This window comes from Ambystoma mexicanum, chromosome 3q, assembly GCF_040938575.1.
Source record: "Ambystoma mexicanum isolate Mex_15411 chromosome 3q, UKY_AmexF1_1, whole genome shotgun sequence".
Lineage (NCBI taxonomy): Eukaryota > Metazoa > Chordata > Amphibia > Caudata > Ambystomatidae > Ambystoma > Ambystoma mexicanum.
Window position 1 is genome coordinate 466,359,004 of NC_090926.1, and position 19,048 is coordinate 466,378,051.

The following is a 19,048-nucleotide window of genomic DNA, read 5'->3' on the forward strand; positions in this document are numbered from 1 at the left end:
GCGATTTTGCGATCGCTATAAGTGCCGCATAATCAGCAGCATTTCTACTTTAAAACAGAAATTAGCAACTTTTGCAAAAACATCTGCTTTTCATAAAAAAAACACAGAGCAGGGGGGGGGGGCGGTGGGCCAGAAATCAGAGAGGGAGCAGTGGGCGAGAAATCGGAGAGGGAGCAGCGTAGAAATCTGAGGGGGGCAGGTGGGCCAGAAGGTAGGGAGGAGCAGTGGGCCCAAAATCTGAGCGGGAGTGGTGTGCCAGAAAGAAGGAATGAGCTGCAGTTTGGGAGAAATGATGGGGGAAGGGCACAATAGACTGGGAGAAAGGGTGTGAGATTCAGACGGAGCGGTAAAGAATGAAGGATGGTAGATTGCAGGTGGATCTGGAGAGCGTAATGTGTGAATTGGGAGCACATTTGGAAGTGTGGCAGGGACTGTGGGGAGTGTGAGGTGTAACTTGGCAACGTGACAGCAAGTGAGCATGCAAAGGCTGGCAGCATGGGAGCTTTGGGAGTGTAAGTTGTGATGGAGAATCTGTGAGCATGAGAGGGGTTGGTGAGTGGGGGCATGAAAGCGTTTGGGTGGACTGGAGAACATTGATGGGGAATATTTGCACCCTTACAGCAGATAATGATCAATACAATGAATAATATAAAATAGTTATGCATATTAAACCAAAAAAGTAGAGCAAACCAAACTCTTTTCTGTCAAGACAGGGACATCTTAGGCGCTTTCTATTAAATTGATAGCAGAGATCACAAAAAGTGCAAATAATGGCACCCTGGCTCTCCTACATCCTCACACACACTGCCTTTTTGTAGCAACTTGGTTCTCTTACACCTTGGCTCTATGGCTCCCTTAAATCAATAAAAAATGTGCTGCAAAAATGCGGCAATAAATACAATTTTGTGCCACAAAATATGATTTCTTTATGTCGCAAAATTTTACATTTCATGCTGCAAAATCCCAGAGTGTCTGACTAAATCCTTGTTTTTAGCACTCTCTTCAAGAACATGTTTGCTAGACATTCATTCTTTCAGGCCCAGGGAGTGGAAATGCTGACTCTGAAACAGGGTGGTAGAGATCTTCTCGCCTATTTCGACAATTCCAGAAACTGATTTCAGAACGTAATCAGTCCAAGGAATCTCAGACGACAGGATTTCAACATGGCATTTGGGATGATATCTTGGATGGCCTTGTGCATGTGCATCCTCCCCCAGTGTCCATCAGAGATCTCATTGAAGTGGCACTTTGAAGTGATCAGCGAATCCAGAATCAATGGCACTTAGCACACTGGCATTGCCTATCAGTCCACGAGTACCTGCAAAACCCGTAGGCCCTGAAGAACTAAAGACCACACTCATGGACACTGGAAGTCTCTGAGGCCTGCTCTCTCTGAAGGGGTGCTTTGAAACACAATTTCTGAATGTATAAGTGCCTTACAAATGCACACTAAATAAAATAAATAAATAAAGAGATGAAAGACACCTTGAGCATTTATGTATGTACTGCAGAAGAAAAGGTCGCTTACTATGTGCCTGCCCCTTTTCAAGATTGGGAAACATCAAAGCTTGGATCTAAAGAGGAACTCTCTTTTGGGCATATCCTGACCCTGTCCATGTTCCCCTTCTGAGATTCTTAATTTGCAACACCCCACATCTCTATGAACTTGTTGAATTTATAGAAACCTTTGCACCTATGAAAGTTGCCGTCTTCATAGATTTTGGAGCCACTGGCAACGATATGGATCTGGTTTCATTACGAAGAATGGTATCCCCATGGCTCAGCCAGAACCTATGCACTCCATAGATGAATCCCCACTAGCCTTCAGGGACCTCACCCATCTGACTATCATGCTGCAAATGTGCATTCAGAGTGACCAGGAGGTCATTTGTTTTAAGTTGTGCACTGAATATGAAAGTTATCCTGGGAATTGCTTGGTTGTCCCATCACAATCCCAATATTGACAAGCCCACACAACTGATCTTTCAGTACTGACACTGTCAGAAAGACTGCAGGAACCTTGAACGTGCCAGAAAGTTTCCTCGGATGGCAAAAGCATACACTGCTGCAGTCACTTCCCTGACCGGAATACCTGTTGATTTTTCTCATCAAGAGAATCTGACAAGTTGCTTCTACATTACCTGTTTGGGTGCCTAAGCCTAATACCAGACCAGAAGATACCACATCAGTGAATGTATACCTTTCCCATGGAAGAGAAACACATCCTTAAGCTTCAATTTGACAAATCCTCACAGAAGGGGTTCATTCTGCCCTCTATCTTTTTCCACTGGAGCCCCAATCGTCTTTGTTAAGAAAAACTGCTGGGAACTGTGGTCATGTATAGACTACAGAGTGTTAGATCATATCAGTCAGTAACCACTACCCCGCTGTTACTCATCTCTCATTTGATTGAGTTTGGATTTGGGAGGAGCTTACACTCCGTTGTGTAACCGAAAAGAAGATGAGGGGAAGACTGCCTTTCAGACAGCCATTTCGAGTACACTGTCATGCCTTTTTAGTCTCTGAAACACTGTCACCTCCTTACAGCACTTTATCACCAATGTGTTCCATGATTTGTGTGCGGTGCAAGAGACAAAATCACCTTCAACATGTACATGAGGTACCTCACTGCCTCTGGAAACATCTTAAAGCTGCCCAGCTAATGAAATGTCAATTCCACATAAAGGATGTGAAGTTCCTGGCCTGTCTTCTCACTCCCAATAGTAGGAAATCGGATCAGAAGAAGGTTCAAGCAGTCTTGAAATGGTCTGAGGCCAGTAACTTCAGAGAACCTCAGCAGTTCCTGTGGTTCACCAACTTTTAACAGTGATTTGCAAACGACTTCTCAAATTGGCGCAAGCTCTAGACCAACTGACACGAAAGGCTGCCCCTTTGCTGTGAAAGGCATCCATGTAGGAAGCCTTTGTTGCTCTCAACAAAGCCTTTTCATCGGCTGCTGCCTTGATCCACCCAGATGCTTTGTAGCAGTGTATCTACTAGGATATGACGGCTCCAGTGGTGCTGTTAGAGCTATGTTATCACAGAATGGAGAAGATGGTCTATTACACTATGCAGCCTACCATTCAAGAATGCTCACTCCAAATTAAGTGTAATTATTCCATTTACAGTCCAGAATTCCTGACCATGACATATGGCTTTATGCAATGGCGCCATCATCTGGAAGGTACACCTCAACCTGCGTAAGTATTTACTGCCCATGAGAACCTGACATTTTTAAGAGAAGCACAATGTTTGAGCCCTAAACATTCCCTTTGGATGTTGTTTTTTGACACATTCAATTACACGTTTTCTTATTATCCTGGCTCAATACAGAAAAAGGCACTGATGAACTATCCTGCATCAAGCCCAACGCCATGGTCCCGGTGGCATGTCTGTCTTTTCAGCTTCTGGTTCAGGCAACCATTGTTAGGTCACTTCAGAGGTTAAAGAACCAACCCTTGGTATCCTACAAGCACCAGAAATAGCGAGTTTATCAAACAGCATCATGAACTGCAGCCCACCCTGGAATGCACATTGTAGCTGCAAGATCGGTTGCAATTCTGTTACCCAAAACCCATCATGAACTAATCAAGTGATGCCCTGATTCCAAAGTATGATGGGAAATAAGACAAAGGAAATGGTCCGATGCCAGGTCTGGGAAAACAATTGAAGCATATGTTCAAGAATCTTCAATTTGTGTGCAGCCAAAAGAAATCCGACAATCCCCTGCTGACCAATTGAACCCTTCGAGGTGCCGAAAGACAGTGGGTGGTGTTTCTAAGGACTTTATCACAGAACTGAACCCATCAGACAAGAAAACTGTAGGTGCTAGTCAAAATCTATTTGAAAATTATGCATTTCTACCCTTCTCAGTTTTTCCTTCTGTGTAATATCTGGTCCATCTTTTTTTGAAACACCTTGTCTACCTCTGCAGAATGCCCGAGAAGATGATTTGGATAAAGAATCCCCATTCAATGGCAAGTTCTAATGTCCTGGCAGATCAACTGGATTTTGAGGTCCATCATTCCATGGCTTTCCATCCACAATCCAACAGCAAAACAGAACAAGGTAACCAGCTGAAAAAGCAATACCTTAAATGTTTCATTTCACAAGCTCAAGATAACAGGAGGAAGCTCCTTTTTTGCAGGGTTTGCTTTGAACACCCATCACCACGTATCCAACGGTATATCAGCTTTCTATTGCCTGACAGACTGACATCCCTGTATTAGCTAAGAACAGTCCAGTCCAGCAGCAAAAGGTTAGATCAAAAGAGAGTTGATGTGCGTCACACGGTACAAACATGCTACAGCAAAATACGGATTCTTACAAATGCCTGATTGATCACAAATGGGAGGCAAATCCTGCCTATGAAGTACACAATCGAGTCTGTCTTTCGACCAGAAACATCTCGACTCCACATTGTCACCATAATCTGAAGCTCTGCTTTTTTTGGTCCCTTTAGGATTGTGAAACTTGTTTCCCCATGTATGCGAAATTTCAATTCCCTAGGCCTAGGAGCATCCATTCATCTTGTATGTTTCACTTTGGAAGACTGCAGCCCCCCTGTTCATCAGCAATCTAGCTCCTCTAAGATTGCCATAGCTGACTCTGCTGATACGGAGATCCATCCATGGTCCTATGTGGACTTCGCAAAATTAATCCATTTTCTAGCTCCCATTGCATCAGGACTCTGGCGCAACATGAGCTGCGAGATGGATTAATGTCCGTTCCATGTCCCCCCAACCCATCTCAGAGGCCCTCTTCTTCCCCTGATGCGGACAACAGCAGAAATGCCACCCCTCCCTTTGCCCCTTTCACCTAATCCGGGGGGCATTCCCGAAACCTCTTTGATTCCGCTCGCTCCATTCCACAACACATATATCCACATTCACCTCCTATCCCGCTGGCACAGCCCATCCTGTCCACTTTCATGGTCCATGCATTCCAGAAAGGACTATGTGCAACATACTTTTTCCAAAATGCATGGCATGCACCGGTAGGACCAATTCTTAATGGCATGGGCCACAATTTTGACAAATACCCCATGAGGTATAGTTTTGGAAATTCATTTATGGGACAGTGGGAAAAAGGTTTTCTCCTGATTATTGTGTCTGCTACACTTCAGCAAGTCCCCTAATGGAACAGTAGACCCTGGTGTAACCATGTGGCGTGTCCCTGCCTCTCTCTCTGTTGACATGGTGAGGTTAACCAGGGGATCCTTGCTATGCCAGTCCCATGCTTGGGATCACACAGTGGGTGTCTTTAGGCAATGGATTTTGTCACATCATAAAATTTCAGATGTATAAATCTGAACAACAGGTATAATATATTCCACCTAAGTGTGCAGAGTAACATCATAGATATCTTGAGCACTTATCAAATGCCATTTGGATCCTTTAATGGAATTATATGCCGGTTGTTCACAGTTACCGGACTACAACTTCATATGTTTGTGCTGGGGAAAGATTCTGAAATACTATTATTTCTTCCAAATTGCTTCCTAACTGAGGTCCAGAGGTGAGACGGTAGGGAGATATAGTCATGCGTTCAGGGGAAGGGAGAACATCTCCATGCACCAGAGCAAGAAACATAGGGCCAGATACTCAAAAACCAGTGCAAATGAAAGCAGTGCAGATAATGCACTTGTTTCATTTGAGCTCATTTCGGAAGTGCTCCTTATTCTCAAAGATGACCTGAGCATTTCCGGAAGGGCTGGACAAAAGGGCAAATATGCACTGTCCAGCATGCTCCCGAGACTAATGAATGATGGGCTTTTCACTGAGACGGGCTGTTAAAGGGCCCATCTTGGTGAAATGCTGTAGAAAATAAAAAGCATTTCCATCTCTGTTTTTGAAACAAAAATCATGAAAGGGTCTGAAGTGACCCTGTCATCATTTGTGTCCCCCAACCTCATTTCTGGGAATGTAAAAGCTCATCCCTTTTTTTGAATTCGGGAAGCACTTTTAATTGCCCCGAAATGCCCCCTTATTTGTCCAAAGGTGGGGAAAACCCTTTGTGAATTGTGCTGCTCATTTTTTTGTCAGCAAAAAAGTTTTGAGAATCTGCCTCTTCATCATTCCGGTGTGGGCAGGTAGCAGGCTTTCCTTTACCTCCTGAATTCTGAGTGCTCTTATTTCTAAAGGGCTGGAATTAAGTGTTAAATCAGTAGGAAGGGGTTTGGAATTCCATTGATGCAAACGCATAACAACGTTGGGCATATGGAGTATTACGCCAAGTCAAAGGTTTCGACGACTCTAGATCTTCATCCAAACAAAAGGATAGGGATTAGAGTTACCACTCCAAATTGCAGTTGCCATTGTAGCAACATGTACTAAGTTCCTTTGTACTGCCGCCTTGCTATTTCACATGCTTTTAAAAACATGTCGTGGTAAAGCCAAAGGTTTGGGCTTTTTGTAGATATTGGATACTCATTAGCTAGGCACTGGTATAATCGTACTATCTGGACACAAGTTCGCAACAGCTGGACAATTGTATGATTACCTGGGCATTTGATGATAGTACCTGGACAATGCTTATCAAATACATCAAGCCAAAACTGTTGGTTTTGTCGTTGCTTTTTCTATCATTACTTCAGTGCATGGAAGAGATATAAATCAAGAGGCTGATGGAACACTTGGTTAAAACATTTTTATTACACTGGTATCCATTTACAGCTGCCGTTATGCCATTTACTCTCATCAGACTGCTTAGGAATAACACTCACAGGATAAAGCTTGATGCTACTTCTTCAGAGAGCGAGCACAAACAGATCCCATGAGTATATATTTTGGGCAGTGAAGGGCAGGTAGTGGGTGGGAATGGACACATGGATTACTATGGCCATGGGTAGTCAATGGGTGGGTAAATAATCAAACAACACCCACACGCTATGTGTCCCTCCTCACATGTCATCTCCTCCCGCTTGTACTCCAATACAATGGTTTTGGCTTGTAAGCGCCACCTAATGGCCCAAACTAAAGAGAACAATTAGGAAACCAGGCATTCATTTAAAACAGCAAAACCAGTGTGCTGTGCACACAACGGAATCCCATTGTAGATCAGAGGCGTAGACAGGGTAGGGCCCGAGCAGGCAAAGCCCAACCAAAATCTGTAAATGCCCTCTCAGCAGCGTTGTGTGGGCATTTACAGATGTTAAGGTCACTGCGGTATGCCCAACTACATTAGTTTGAGGCCTCACTTGAAAGACAATCCTGGCTACGCCTCTGTTGTAGATCCATATAAATATCTATGCCTGTGCACAGACCTCCTTACCAAGAGACCCTTCTTCCCCTCTCAGCCCCATTTCTTCTAAAATACAGGGAGGCTTCCAGTTTAAGGCCGAGGAATAAAATACGAAGGACGATGGTCCTCAGATGCCCATGGCGTACAGATGTGGCAGCCATTTTGATCTGTTTGTTTGTTTGTTTGTTTATTGTATTATTAAGGCGCACCAGACCAAGGAGTAGCAGGGCGCAGACGGATATGCGAAGCTTACATATGTTACAAATATACAGGCAAAATACGATATGTCGACATTACATCTGAAATAATACAATATAATACAATATACAAGACTTAAGTTGCATGTAGAGGCAGAATAATTTACATCAAGGTAGTTGGAACTATACATAATTTATAATCTAGCAGTAGGTCGTGCTGACATACCATAGTTTCAGGGCGAACTAGTTCTCAGTCAGGTTGAGGTGAATAATGAGGTTCTTTCTGAAGAAAGAGTAAGGGAGGTTGGCTCTCAGCTGGTGTGGCAGGGAGTTCCAAAGTTTAGCGGCCTTCACGGGGAAACTGTTGCCGCCAATCTTAGACAATTTAAATCTGGGTACTACCAGACAATTAGTATTGATAGTTCTGGACGGTCTACTAGAGGTTCTTCTGGATATTCTGTCAGTGAGGTAGCTCGGTGCCACGTTGTGTAGCGCTTTATGTGTCAATGAGGCAATTTTTAGTTGTATTTTATTGTGGGTCGATAACCATTTGTGATGACGTCTGATGGCAGAGATATGCACTCTTTTGTTGATGCCTAGTGCAGCTCTAATGGCATTGTTTTGTAATATTTAGAGTTTTTGGATAATGGTTTTATTAGCACTGCTGTAGACGGCGTTGCAGTAATCTAATCTTGATAGAATTAATGCTCTGGCCAGTATAAGGCAACTGTCGTTGGAAAGGAAGGGCCTGCCTGCTCTGATCAGCTTACAGGTGTAGGCTGTGGTAGAGGCCAGGGAATTTAGTTGTTTGGTAAAGGACATCGTTGCATCCAGATAGAAACCAAGAGTTTTTACCTCCTTGGAGACAATGGTATTATTACCGTCAATGATGAAGGGGGCATATTCATGTGCTAGTTTGGAGATGTTGGATGGGGAGCCAAGGATTATCAGCTCTGTCTTGTCATCATTCAGGCATAGGCCGTGAGTGGCCATCCATGCCTGAATGATGAGATAGATTCTATTCACCAGCGCCAGGTCCTTGCCATGATCCCCGGAAAGCGGGAGGAGAATCTGAGTGTCATCTGCGTAGTTAGTGTAGGTGACACCCAGAAGGTCCAGATCGTCGAACAGTGGCCTGGTGAATATATTGTCGAGAGTGGGGGACACACAAGAACCCTGCGGGACTCCACACATGATAGGGATAGGGTCCGCAGCTGCAGAGGAAGTGAATACTCTGCTGGTTCTGTCGCTCAAGAAGGATTCTATCCATTTAACAGCGCCTCTAGAGAAATGGGCTGCTGTATCAGGATGCATACAGAGGACCTTATGATCAACCAAGTCGAATGCAGCTGAGAGATCGAGTAACAGTAATAATGCTGTTTTCCCTTGGTCTCTCAGCTCATCGATTTGTGTCTTCAGGTCTATCAGTGCAGTTTCCGTCCCGTGTAATGGTCGGAATCCTGATTGACGGACCCCTAGGAGTTTATACTGTTCGAGGTGTTTATGGATCTGCAAATATGCAATTTTATCCACAATTCTGAGAAGAAATGGTACTGTTGTGATGGGGCGGTAATTGGTAGCGATAAGTGGGTCTAAGGTTTGCTTCTTGAGAAGCGGAAGTACCCAAGATTGTTTCAAATTGGCTGGGACGGTGCCGGAAGCAAAGGAGGCGTTGATCAGTTTGGAGATGAAAGGGGAGAGGTCTCTCGCAGCCTCTTTTATGATATGCGCTGGGCAGATATCACCTTCACAGTTAGATGGTTTGAGAGGGAGGATGGTTTTTTCCACCTCGAGGATAGTAGTTTTGGTGAAGCAGAATGTGGTATTTGGATCGGAGATATTTGCAATAGGTAGGGGGTGGTGGTTGGTTGGTTGAGATAAGCTCAGAGAGTCTTTTTTGTTTTTTATTTTAGTTTGGAGGGTGTTAATTTTATTGGTTAGTGCTAGTTGTATCTCTGAGCACGAATTCTTGTCTTTAAGGCAGATATCAGGGGGAGAGATAGGGGACTTGTAGGAGTTTCTTTTAGCATGGCAGATTTCTTTTTTATAATGTGATGCAGTGGACGCTAGCTTCTTTTTGTTTTCGTGGGAGGGGCAAAGGCGCCAATCAGTTTCACATTTTCTTTTTAATAGTCGCAGGAGTTTTAACTGAGGAGTAAACCACTTGTTGAGATGTAGTTTAGGTTTAGTAGCTCTCAGTTTGAGAGGGGCGTCTTTGTCCAAGGTAGAGAGCATGATCTTGTTATATTCATGCACCAACGTACTTGGGTCCAGGTTGTCTGCCAGAGAGTTTAAGGTGGGTAGAATATTAGGGATCACACTGTCCACTGTTATATTCTTTTTTAGCCTGGTTAGACAGGGTGGCGCTTCTTGGGGAGCCATGAGTTTTTGTCTGGTAGTGGAGAGTGTCATGGACACGAGGAAATGGTCCGTCCAAGATAAGGGATAGATAGAGGTAATGGTAGCTGTACAATTGTGGTCGGCTACCCAGTCCAGGGTTCTACCCTTAATGTGGGTAGGAGCGTTCACCTTTTGGGTTAATCCTAATGCATTGAGGGAGTTTACTATTTGCACAGCATGATTGTCAGAAGGATCATTCTAGCCTAGGTTAAAGTCTCCAAGCAACAGTACTTGGGAGGTGGGTTTGAGATTACAAGCGATTAGATTATGCAGATCCTCTGCAAAGGTGCCAATGGGACCAGGGGGTCTGTAAACTATATGCATGGTGAGGGATTGGGAGTTCTTTAGTGGTAGCTTGACAGAGAGGGATTCACATGATTGCAGGTCATGTGGGGCTACTAGTCTCAGCGATAAACTCTCTCTAGATATGATGGCTATTCCGCCACCTCGGGAGCCATCTCTGTCTTGTCTGAGAATGGTGTATCCTTCTGGGATGGCTAATGTGAGTGCAGGTCCTGCGGCCTTGCGTAACCATGATTCGGTTATCGCTATCTGACATCCAATTTCTGACTGAGGCTGCACAAATATGTTTTTATGATTCAATGTTACACACACTTTAATGTTAGTGTGTGTGTTGTGAAAAAAGAAAATAGCACAAAGCCAAGTGTGCATTATGTACATACATGGTGAGTCAAGCATGCAACCCTTTCATCACAGATATTTGTCAAATACGAAGATCTGTGCCATTTTAATGCTCCCAAAATGAACTTTGATTTTATGCAAATCGTCCATGATTGATGAAGGTGTTGGGCTTCCCTGAATATCTAATAGCGCTAATACACCTACTCCATACTGACACCACCTACAGAGTGCGCCTTAACAAGGAAGGTATGCTAACTGGACGAATTCCATCTAAGGTGGGGCTTAAGCAGGGGTGTACTCTAGCAGCCGTATTGTTCAACCTGTATACCTGTGATATTGAGGAATGTTGGGCAAACAAAGTCATCTACCCAATTCGAATTGGTCGAACCAAAATGAATTTTTTTGGCTTTGCGGATGACATCCTTATCTTTGACAAAACACCATTCGGCCTACAGCACAAAGTAAATGCTTTCAGCTCCTATGCCAATGCCCATAATCTGAAAATGAATCATTCCAAATCACGTATTTTGATGTTTAAAGACGGTCACAAAAAGACTTGCACATATACATGGCTTATGGACGCTACCCGGATTGTCATAATCCAAGAATTCAAATACTTGGGGTATCCCTTATCGAATTCATTCTCAAAGTTATGGTAGAGGAATAAAATATGCGAGAAAATGAAACCCCTGGTTTCCCAAATTAGACTAATTATGGGTAAATACAGTGGGTTTTCGCTCCTGCTCGTTCTTCAATTTTACCTTGTAAAAGTGGAACCTTCAATTCTTTACATGTTAGACATGTGTTTATATGAAATAGACGACATCTTAGACACACTTCAAAGAGGTATTTGGAAAAATGTGTTAAGGCTCCCTCCATCCGTTCCAAATGATATAGTTCGCCATGAACTTGGTATTCTTCCTTTGTCAGCTAAACGGAATTTGAGGCTCTTGAATAACTATGTTAAAATTCTGACTCCTCCTGCCAATTCTTTGTATGAAGACTTGAAGGAGCATCTTCCTTTGGGCTGTATGAGATCTTTGTCAAAATACGCTGAAAAAATGAATGATCTAATGGCTCTTCTTGGTATTTTGAAGGAGGATCTAATGTTAGGTCTTCCTAGTTGTAAACAAAAATTATACCTTTATTATTGGAGTTGCCAGGCTGATAGAATTGGGTCCTATCGATCTTACCATGAGAATGCCCGGTTTAGAAGGAAAATGGGTGCCAGACCAGGATACATAATGCAGTTTCCTTCAGCCTCGGGTCGAAATTCATACCTACGATTTAAACTTAATTTGTTTTATACTAATGAACGTTTGTGTAAATGGGGTACTTGTGAAATTGAATCCAAAAATGGCTCCTGCCGATTTTGCAAAGAAGTGTCCATACTTGAGACTCTTAAACACCTAGTGATCCATTGCAAATATTTTGAAGATCTGAGACAAACTAGGTTTGGTAATTATATGATCACCAACTCTAACTTGTCTCGTGAAACTTTATGGAGTAGATGTATGCTGGGTGAAAGCACAAAGTTAATTTTGAGATTATTATCGGTTCTAACGATCATTGACTCAAAATTGATGGATAGCATTGAAATATAAGATGTCATTTTCAGCCATGTGGTATCTGATATGTGAAGGGTTGGATTGTTTTATCATGCAAATTTGTTTTTGTACTTTTGAAATCCATGTTCTGATATTTTAATGTGTAAAGAATAATGTACTTTGCATAAAATTCATTTGTAAAGGTTTTATACCAAATACAATAAAAAAATAAAAAAATAAAAAAATCGTCCATGAACGAACCCGTATTGTTATTTGCCCCATCACCTTTCTCATAGGGATGTTTTGAATAGTATGAGAGCAGTAAATGTATATGGTTATTGTAGGTTGTGAACTAACATATGTTAAATTTAGTTCAGTGCACTAGCGCTTTAACGGCATGGACTGAAGTTGGCCAAAAAGGATGAGGATGGCTCGATTAGCATTCCAAGTTATTACAATAGATCGCCGTAAATCTTGCCCTGCCCCCATCCTGCTTTCCTGAGGCGTACAGTCGACCTACTTTAGTGTTTTCTCAGCATCTGTTAAATTGTAGTCCTGCTTTATGTTGGTGGCATTTCTCTGTTTTTTATTTTTTGAAAATCTGGTCACACTAAATCCACCATCCAGCCCTTCCCTCAATGAGAGGGCGAGGGGGCATCTCCTCGGTGCCCTCGTTCTAAAGCACAGACAGAGAGATGGAGAAGGAGGGTACAGTTGAGAGAGGGAAGGGAGAGAAAGAGAGAGCAAGCGCTAGATCGGCACATATAACACCGGGGATAGCTGGTTCAGTAATATTAATTCTTTCTATACAAATATTGAAAAGACCCATAAAAAAGCAGGTGGAACAGTCAATATTGGGAGAACATGTCACAAGTACATTCTACAGATCATGAATGAACCCTACATTCCACGGACATACTCTGCTTCATTTAGCAGCTACAGGTGCCACAAACGATTTGCTCCCCAATTTTCTGGCATACTGCAAACCAGGTATTAAACTACACTTGTGATGTGCATATGCATTTTACCAACATACACTGATAAATTTGCAAGTAGAGTACTTCAGAATTTCTTTTATATTCTGTGTCACTTCTGCACCTTCTTGAGAAGTGGGCCCTGAGCGCCACTCTTGCAGAAAGGCATGTTGTCTGATTCTCTTTTACAATTTGTGATATGTTCTTTGTAGTTCTCTGTGGTTTCATCGACCACATTTAACTTGTCGACATTTACTTCTACCCCTGTTGGTGGTATGACCAATGAGGATGCACATGTGTAGCTGTGTGAGCGCGCACATGCATGGGGGGAGCGGAGGGGTTTCAGGCGGTGGGAACAGGGGTGGAGAAAGTATGGGCGGGCCACTCATTAAAAGAAAAAAAACAAAGACGTATGACTGACAAGAGTCAAAGTCAACGAGCGAAGTGTGGTCGATTAACCATATTTTGTACTATACAGAACTTAGCGGTGACCGCATGTTGTGCTTTCGAACTCAATCGAGCACTGTCGATTTGCTCATTTGATCAATATTGGACACAGTCGGCTGTTCCAGCATCCCTATGATTTGAGAGTCAGTACTCAAGGGTTCATGCGTTTTGTTACTGGTAATCAATAGAAAAATCAAAGCAAGTTCAAATATGTAACTTTTAATTCACTAGGCTCTGGTTGAATCTCATATCTGTTCCTGGTTCAGACATAGGTGAGTGGTGGTTTGTGACAATACACCAACATTTGTTCAAACATTCAGCTATTTCAAGCACACGATGTGTTTCCACCTAGAGGATGATTAGTTTTTAAACATGTAATATATTATCTTTTCCTTTGCAGATTTTCTCCAAAGATGAAGTCTATTTGGCCCTTGGCGGCACTTCTGACCATTGGAGTGGGCCTGTCCAGCGTGGAAGGAGTATGCATTTTTGACCCACTCCAGGAATACTGCAGCTGCCTGACGGTTGATCTGAATTCAGTGATGAGCATTTTCCCCTGCCTGACAGCCACTATATTTGAGTTTCAGGGAGGGAGCTTTGAAGAGCTCATGAGATTTTCTTCCCAAGACTTGCATGTGGCCGCATCGCTACTGAGACTGCCGCTGGCCAGGATCATCTTTGCTAATAACGTCCTTTCAGAAGACTTCGTGCTAGCCTTTGTGAAGGCGGCCTACTACATCAGCATCAAGGAACTAGTGTTTGAGAACTGTACGTTTGTTGGTAATACCAGCTGGCAGGACATAGAGGGCTCCTCTCCAAAGGTTTTCTCATTGCATTTCAAGAACATTTCTTCCCCCGACTTGTTTGGAAGGACATCTGATATTTCAAGCCTCAGCAACTGGATGGCAAAGATGCAAGAGCTGACTCTCACCAGGTCTCAAATAACCCACATCCCATGCAACATCAGCATGCACTTTAGAACCCTATCCTATCTTGATCTTTCTGACAATCCACTCCATGAGCAAGGCCTCAAGCAATCCTTTTGTGATGGTCTTTTCCCTATGCTTGAACTGCTTAGGCTCCAGAACAGCCACCTGACATCTCTTAGAGAAACCTGCCAAACTCTTCTCCGGTTTGAAAATTTAAAGGATTTAGATCTGAGTCGAAACAACTTCTCACATTCTGGCTTATCATATTCTTCTTGTACGGAGCTCCGTACTCTGAGAAATCTGAATCTGTCAGACACTGGGTTGGTGTCTATTGATGACAATTTGCCACCAAATATTCAGATACTTGATTTGAGCAGGAACAGACTGCAGGCTATAGACATTGCACTGTCTGATCTAAAGATATTTATTCTGTCCAACAATGCCCTGAAGGCCCTCCCTTCTCCTGAGAGTGGCCCTGCTGTAGAAGTCCTCTATGCAGATGGTAACATGATTACATTGGTTCACAAGCACCATTTACAGTCGTTTAAACACCTAAGGACCTTTAGCGCAGGTCAAAACCCTTACAGCTGCTCCTGTTCCTCCATCAGGGAGATGAGGGACTTGGCAAAGTCAGATCTTGAGATAACAGGGTGGCCTTCTGGCTATGTCTGTGAGTCCCCTGCTGCACACAGGGGCACCTCCATGAATGACGTTGACCTTTCATGGATTAATTGCCACAAGCCCCCCATAATAGGCTTGAGTTGTGCCTTTATCTTTGTAGTCTGCATCGGGGTTATCATTTGCTTGGTCCAGACTCGCTGTCGGCTAAAACGCACCTTGGAAAGTTCAGACAGCGGGGACCAGAAAGTTCATTATCGCATGTAGTATAACCAAAGATAGCCATGACGATGGCATGCCATGGGGTAGCAAAGCTCCACAGCCTAGTACAGGCCCACCAAAGGTTCAACTGCTGGATCAATTGGGTCAGGTTTCCCTGAGGCCAGTGTGAGGGGTATAAATAACTGCAAGCTAGACACAAAGTTGTACTTTCTTCAACTTTCGACATGTTTATTAAAATTAAAAGAGGATGGGATAAATACCTAACTGTCACTATCCTAACCAAAATGTCCCTACCTAATAAACTAAAAGCTAAAGACAAATGACCTTGTGTTCAAATGTATCTGACCCTCACACTAGTACATACAATCAAAGTGCATAAGGTAAATATATCTGTTTTCAGTTCAACCAAAATGTGCAAAAGTTCAAACTCAGATTTCTCATAAAGCAATCCTTGCAACCAGGTTTTGATTCCCTTGCCCTGGATCAGTTCAGGAAGACTTTTACAAAAGTTCTGTTTCAACAATGTTCGATTCAGTCGAATTTAAAAGGTTTCCTTCATCTGACACTTCTTTCAAATGGGCAAAGCAAATGTCTCTTCTACAAAAACATCTGTTCAAAACCAAAGCACCTGTTTCTTCTGCACAATGTTCTTTTCAAGTAGCAAAATTATCACTTGGAAAAAATGTCACAACCCTTCTTTCCATATAAAATCTCTATCAGGATAGCACAGCAAATGTCTCTTGTTACGCAATAGTATGTCAAAAGGATTCTCCTTGAAGACAGCTTCTCCTTTTCCTGGTTCACCGGCCTGCAAAAAATGGTTTCGACATTACAGACAACACGTTTATTATGCAAAATTCTCTTCTTGAGAACAACAGTTCCTTTCCTGGTCTACTTAGCTGCCAGGAATGGATTTCAACTTCGCACACAACTTTCTTTATAACCACAGAGATTTATATTTGAAAGCAATTGTAACTGTTTCTTTCCTGGCCTACTTGCCTTCCAGGAATGGACTTGGATGTCATGTAAATTGTTTCTCTCCTGGTTTACTCGCCTGCCAGGAGTGGTTTTTAACTTCATACAACTCTTAATGGTTTCTCTGCTTGTAGCAATGTCTCTGTGGGTTCCAGGTTTGCCCCAACTGGTATTCCCTGAAGGGAGAATGAGAATTGAACAGTTTCTACCTTTATTTCTCTTCTTTACAGTCTTTTGGCTAGTGGTAATGTGGTTTCCATGTTTCCCCAAACCGGTAACCCATGTGAAGAGAAGTGTTCCCTATTTGCCCTTCTTTCTCTGCTTTGTGTGCTCTTGTCTGCTGACAATGCGGGTTCCAGGTTTCCCCAAGCTGACGTTTCATGTGAGGAGAATTGTACCCTTTCTGCCCTTCTTTCTCTGCTTTATATGCTCTCGTCTGATGGCAATGCGGATTCCAGGTTTTCCCAAATTGGTTTGCCATATGTGGAGAATTGTATCCTGTTAACCTTTCTTTTCTACTTAGTCGGGTTTCACAATTGTCTTTAATTTGTAATTGCCCCTTGCGGAGCGCCCCATGGTTAACTCTCCCTAGGTAAACTCGCCGGCTTCCGTCTGCGTCTCTAGGTGTTTTCACTGGGCTGTGGTGTGACTTCAATGCAGGTCGAACCTCGGGTCACTGTCAGACCCTCTCTGGTTCACCAGTGCTGTTGACAATTCTCCAGTGGCTGCTGCTGCTCACACAGCACTTCGCGGAAGCTCGCTCGGCTCTACCGGGCCTTTAGGTAGACGGTGTGTTGGAGCATTCTGCCGTCACTCTATGCTCTTCTCCCTCCCTGCTTGGCTTCCTACACCTCAGCGTTCTTTCACACCTCTGCTTTCGGCTCCATACACTCTGCAGAACTCTGACTTCTTCTCCAACTGCGTCTTCTGCCATGGCTTCAACTTCAGTTTCAACTTCTGCTAATCTTGAAATTCTCCTTTTCCTTCCTCCTCTTTTCAGCTGCAGCTGGGATTTAAATGTCCCACTCAGCTGTTTAGAATTGAAATAACTAGACCGCACACTATGTTGAACATCATCAATGATCCTCATCAACTCTTCCCTCCTCTTCCTCGTCCCAGTTCTATAGGCATTCTGGGTATTGAAGTTCATAATGTTTCTAGGTTTTTCAAAGTCACTTTTTTTCAACTGATTGTTAGAGGAAACAGCAGATGCCATATGAACATTGTGTGCAACAACATTAATATTAGGATTTTTCCCCAAGACAGAATCATTTCAGTCAGGTGGTATCACATGTGGTCCATATATTCCCAAAGTGGAAAACATAATGTGTTTAAGTGGTTTCTCATATATTATCTTCAGGGTTTTCACATGAGTGGGTTTTGCATAGTGCCAATATGCTGCAGGTATTTGGGGATTATAAGATCTTCATCCCTACAAAAGGACGAATACCGCACCCCTCCTAAGGGAGTCACCACCTCTCCCCGACAGCTATGCCCTCCCATGTTACCCTCCCTCATAATGCCACCACCGGGGTCCGGATCAGGTAGTGGTTGCCTTCCCCTGGCCACATGGGAGGAGACCAGCTGTAAAAAATAAAATCCTCTGCCAATAAAATCCTCTGCCGCTGCGGTTTGTTGGATAATTAGTTGTCATTGACAATCAAGCTCCAGGTGGCCAAGCTACAGCAGTGTCAATAGTAAAGGCCAAGGACAAATGGAGTGCAAGACTTGACATTGTGCTTAAAACAGCATTTTGATATTGCTATTTTATATAGTTATGTACATAGCAGTTTGTTGTGAAATGAGTTGGACTTTTTATTTGAGTTCCCAGTGGGCAGGTGACACTTAACATTTCAAAACACCATCAGAATTGGAGCAACTACATTGGGAGTCTTAAAAGAGCGGCCGAAAACGTGTGGGGACATGGACCAGATTCTCCTTTCACCCTGAATGCAAGGTTTGTTATAGCTGTTGGACGGTCTCACACTTTTGTGGAGGGGAGACTGCTCTTAATTGAGCACTCACTGTGAGTACTCACTTAAAGCAAGTGCCTAAAGGCTATCTAATACACAATGTATGTCTGCTAACCTTGAGGGGCAGACTGGACCTATAGGGATATCAAGGCATTTTTATGCAGGTCAATGACCTCTCCATTTCCAGAGGTTGACATCCGATTGTGAGTTGATCTGGTATGAGGCATCTGCAAGTCAACCTTCCCAAGTTCGACTTAATATGTTTGTATTGGACTAAAATCGACTTCTAAATCACACTTCTACAAGGTGAACCCCCCTTTACATTCTGAACTAAATTGATATTATTTCAATAGGTGTCAGTTACCCACTGCTCCACAGCCCATTTCCATAATGCCCCATTTCCTGTATCCCTATTATCTTTTGCCTGTTGTCTATAGTTACATTTTGGCAGGTCAGCTGCTGGGTTTATTTATTTATTTATTTATTTACTTTGACATTTGTAAAGCACACCTAACCCTGAGCCATCTGGATGCTCATTTGTAAGACTACATACAGTGTGGTAATGTGTCACTTAACAGTTACAGTTCAGTTTGGGAGTACATCACATATAAATGCATACATACGTAAGAAGTTATAGTTTGGTCAACCTGCAGCAGTCTCACATTAGGTTGACTCACAATTACAAGTTGACTTTTGGAATTGATATACTCTGCACTTGGCTAATGTAAAGAGATGTGACCCCAAAACCCATACGATAAAAATAATCCAAGAAGGCCAAATAGCCACTTCAACACTTTGCCAGGGAAAACAGGGTTATTATATTCAAAAGGTATCAGACGGCCCCGTAGAACCAAACTGCCCCAAGAAGTTACAGGTTACATG

The 19,048-nt window shown here is 43.0% G+C and overlaps 1 protein-coding gene across 1 annotated transcript in view; it reads left to right on the plus strand.

Moving 5' to 3' along the window:
• The window catches only part of CD14 (CD14 molecule), a 42,206-nt gene extending 24,398 nt beyond the window's left edge, over positions 1-17,808 (plus strand). Inside the window, exon 2 of the mRNA XM_069654236.1 lies at positions 13,850-17,808. Coding sequence (XP_069510337.1) covers positions 13,863-15,263 — 1,401 coding nt within the window. The 5' untranslated portion in view covers positions 13,850-13,862 and the 3' untranslated portion in view covers positions 15,264-17,808. The remainder of the gene's footprint in view (positions 1-13,849) is intronic.
• The last annotated feature ends 1,240 nt before the right edge of the window (positions 17,809-19,048 follow it).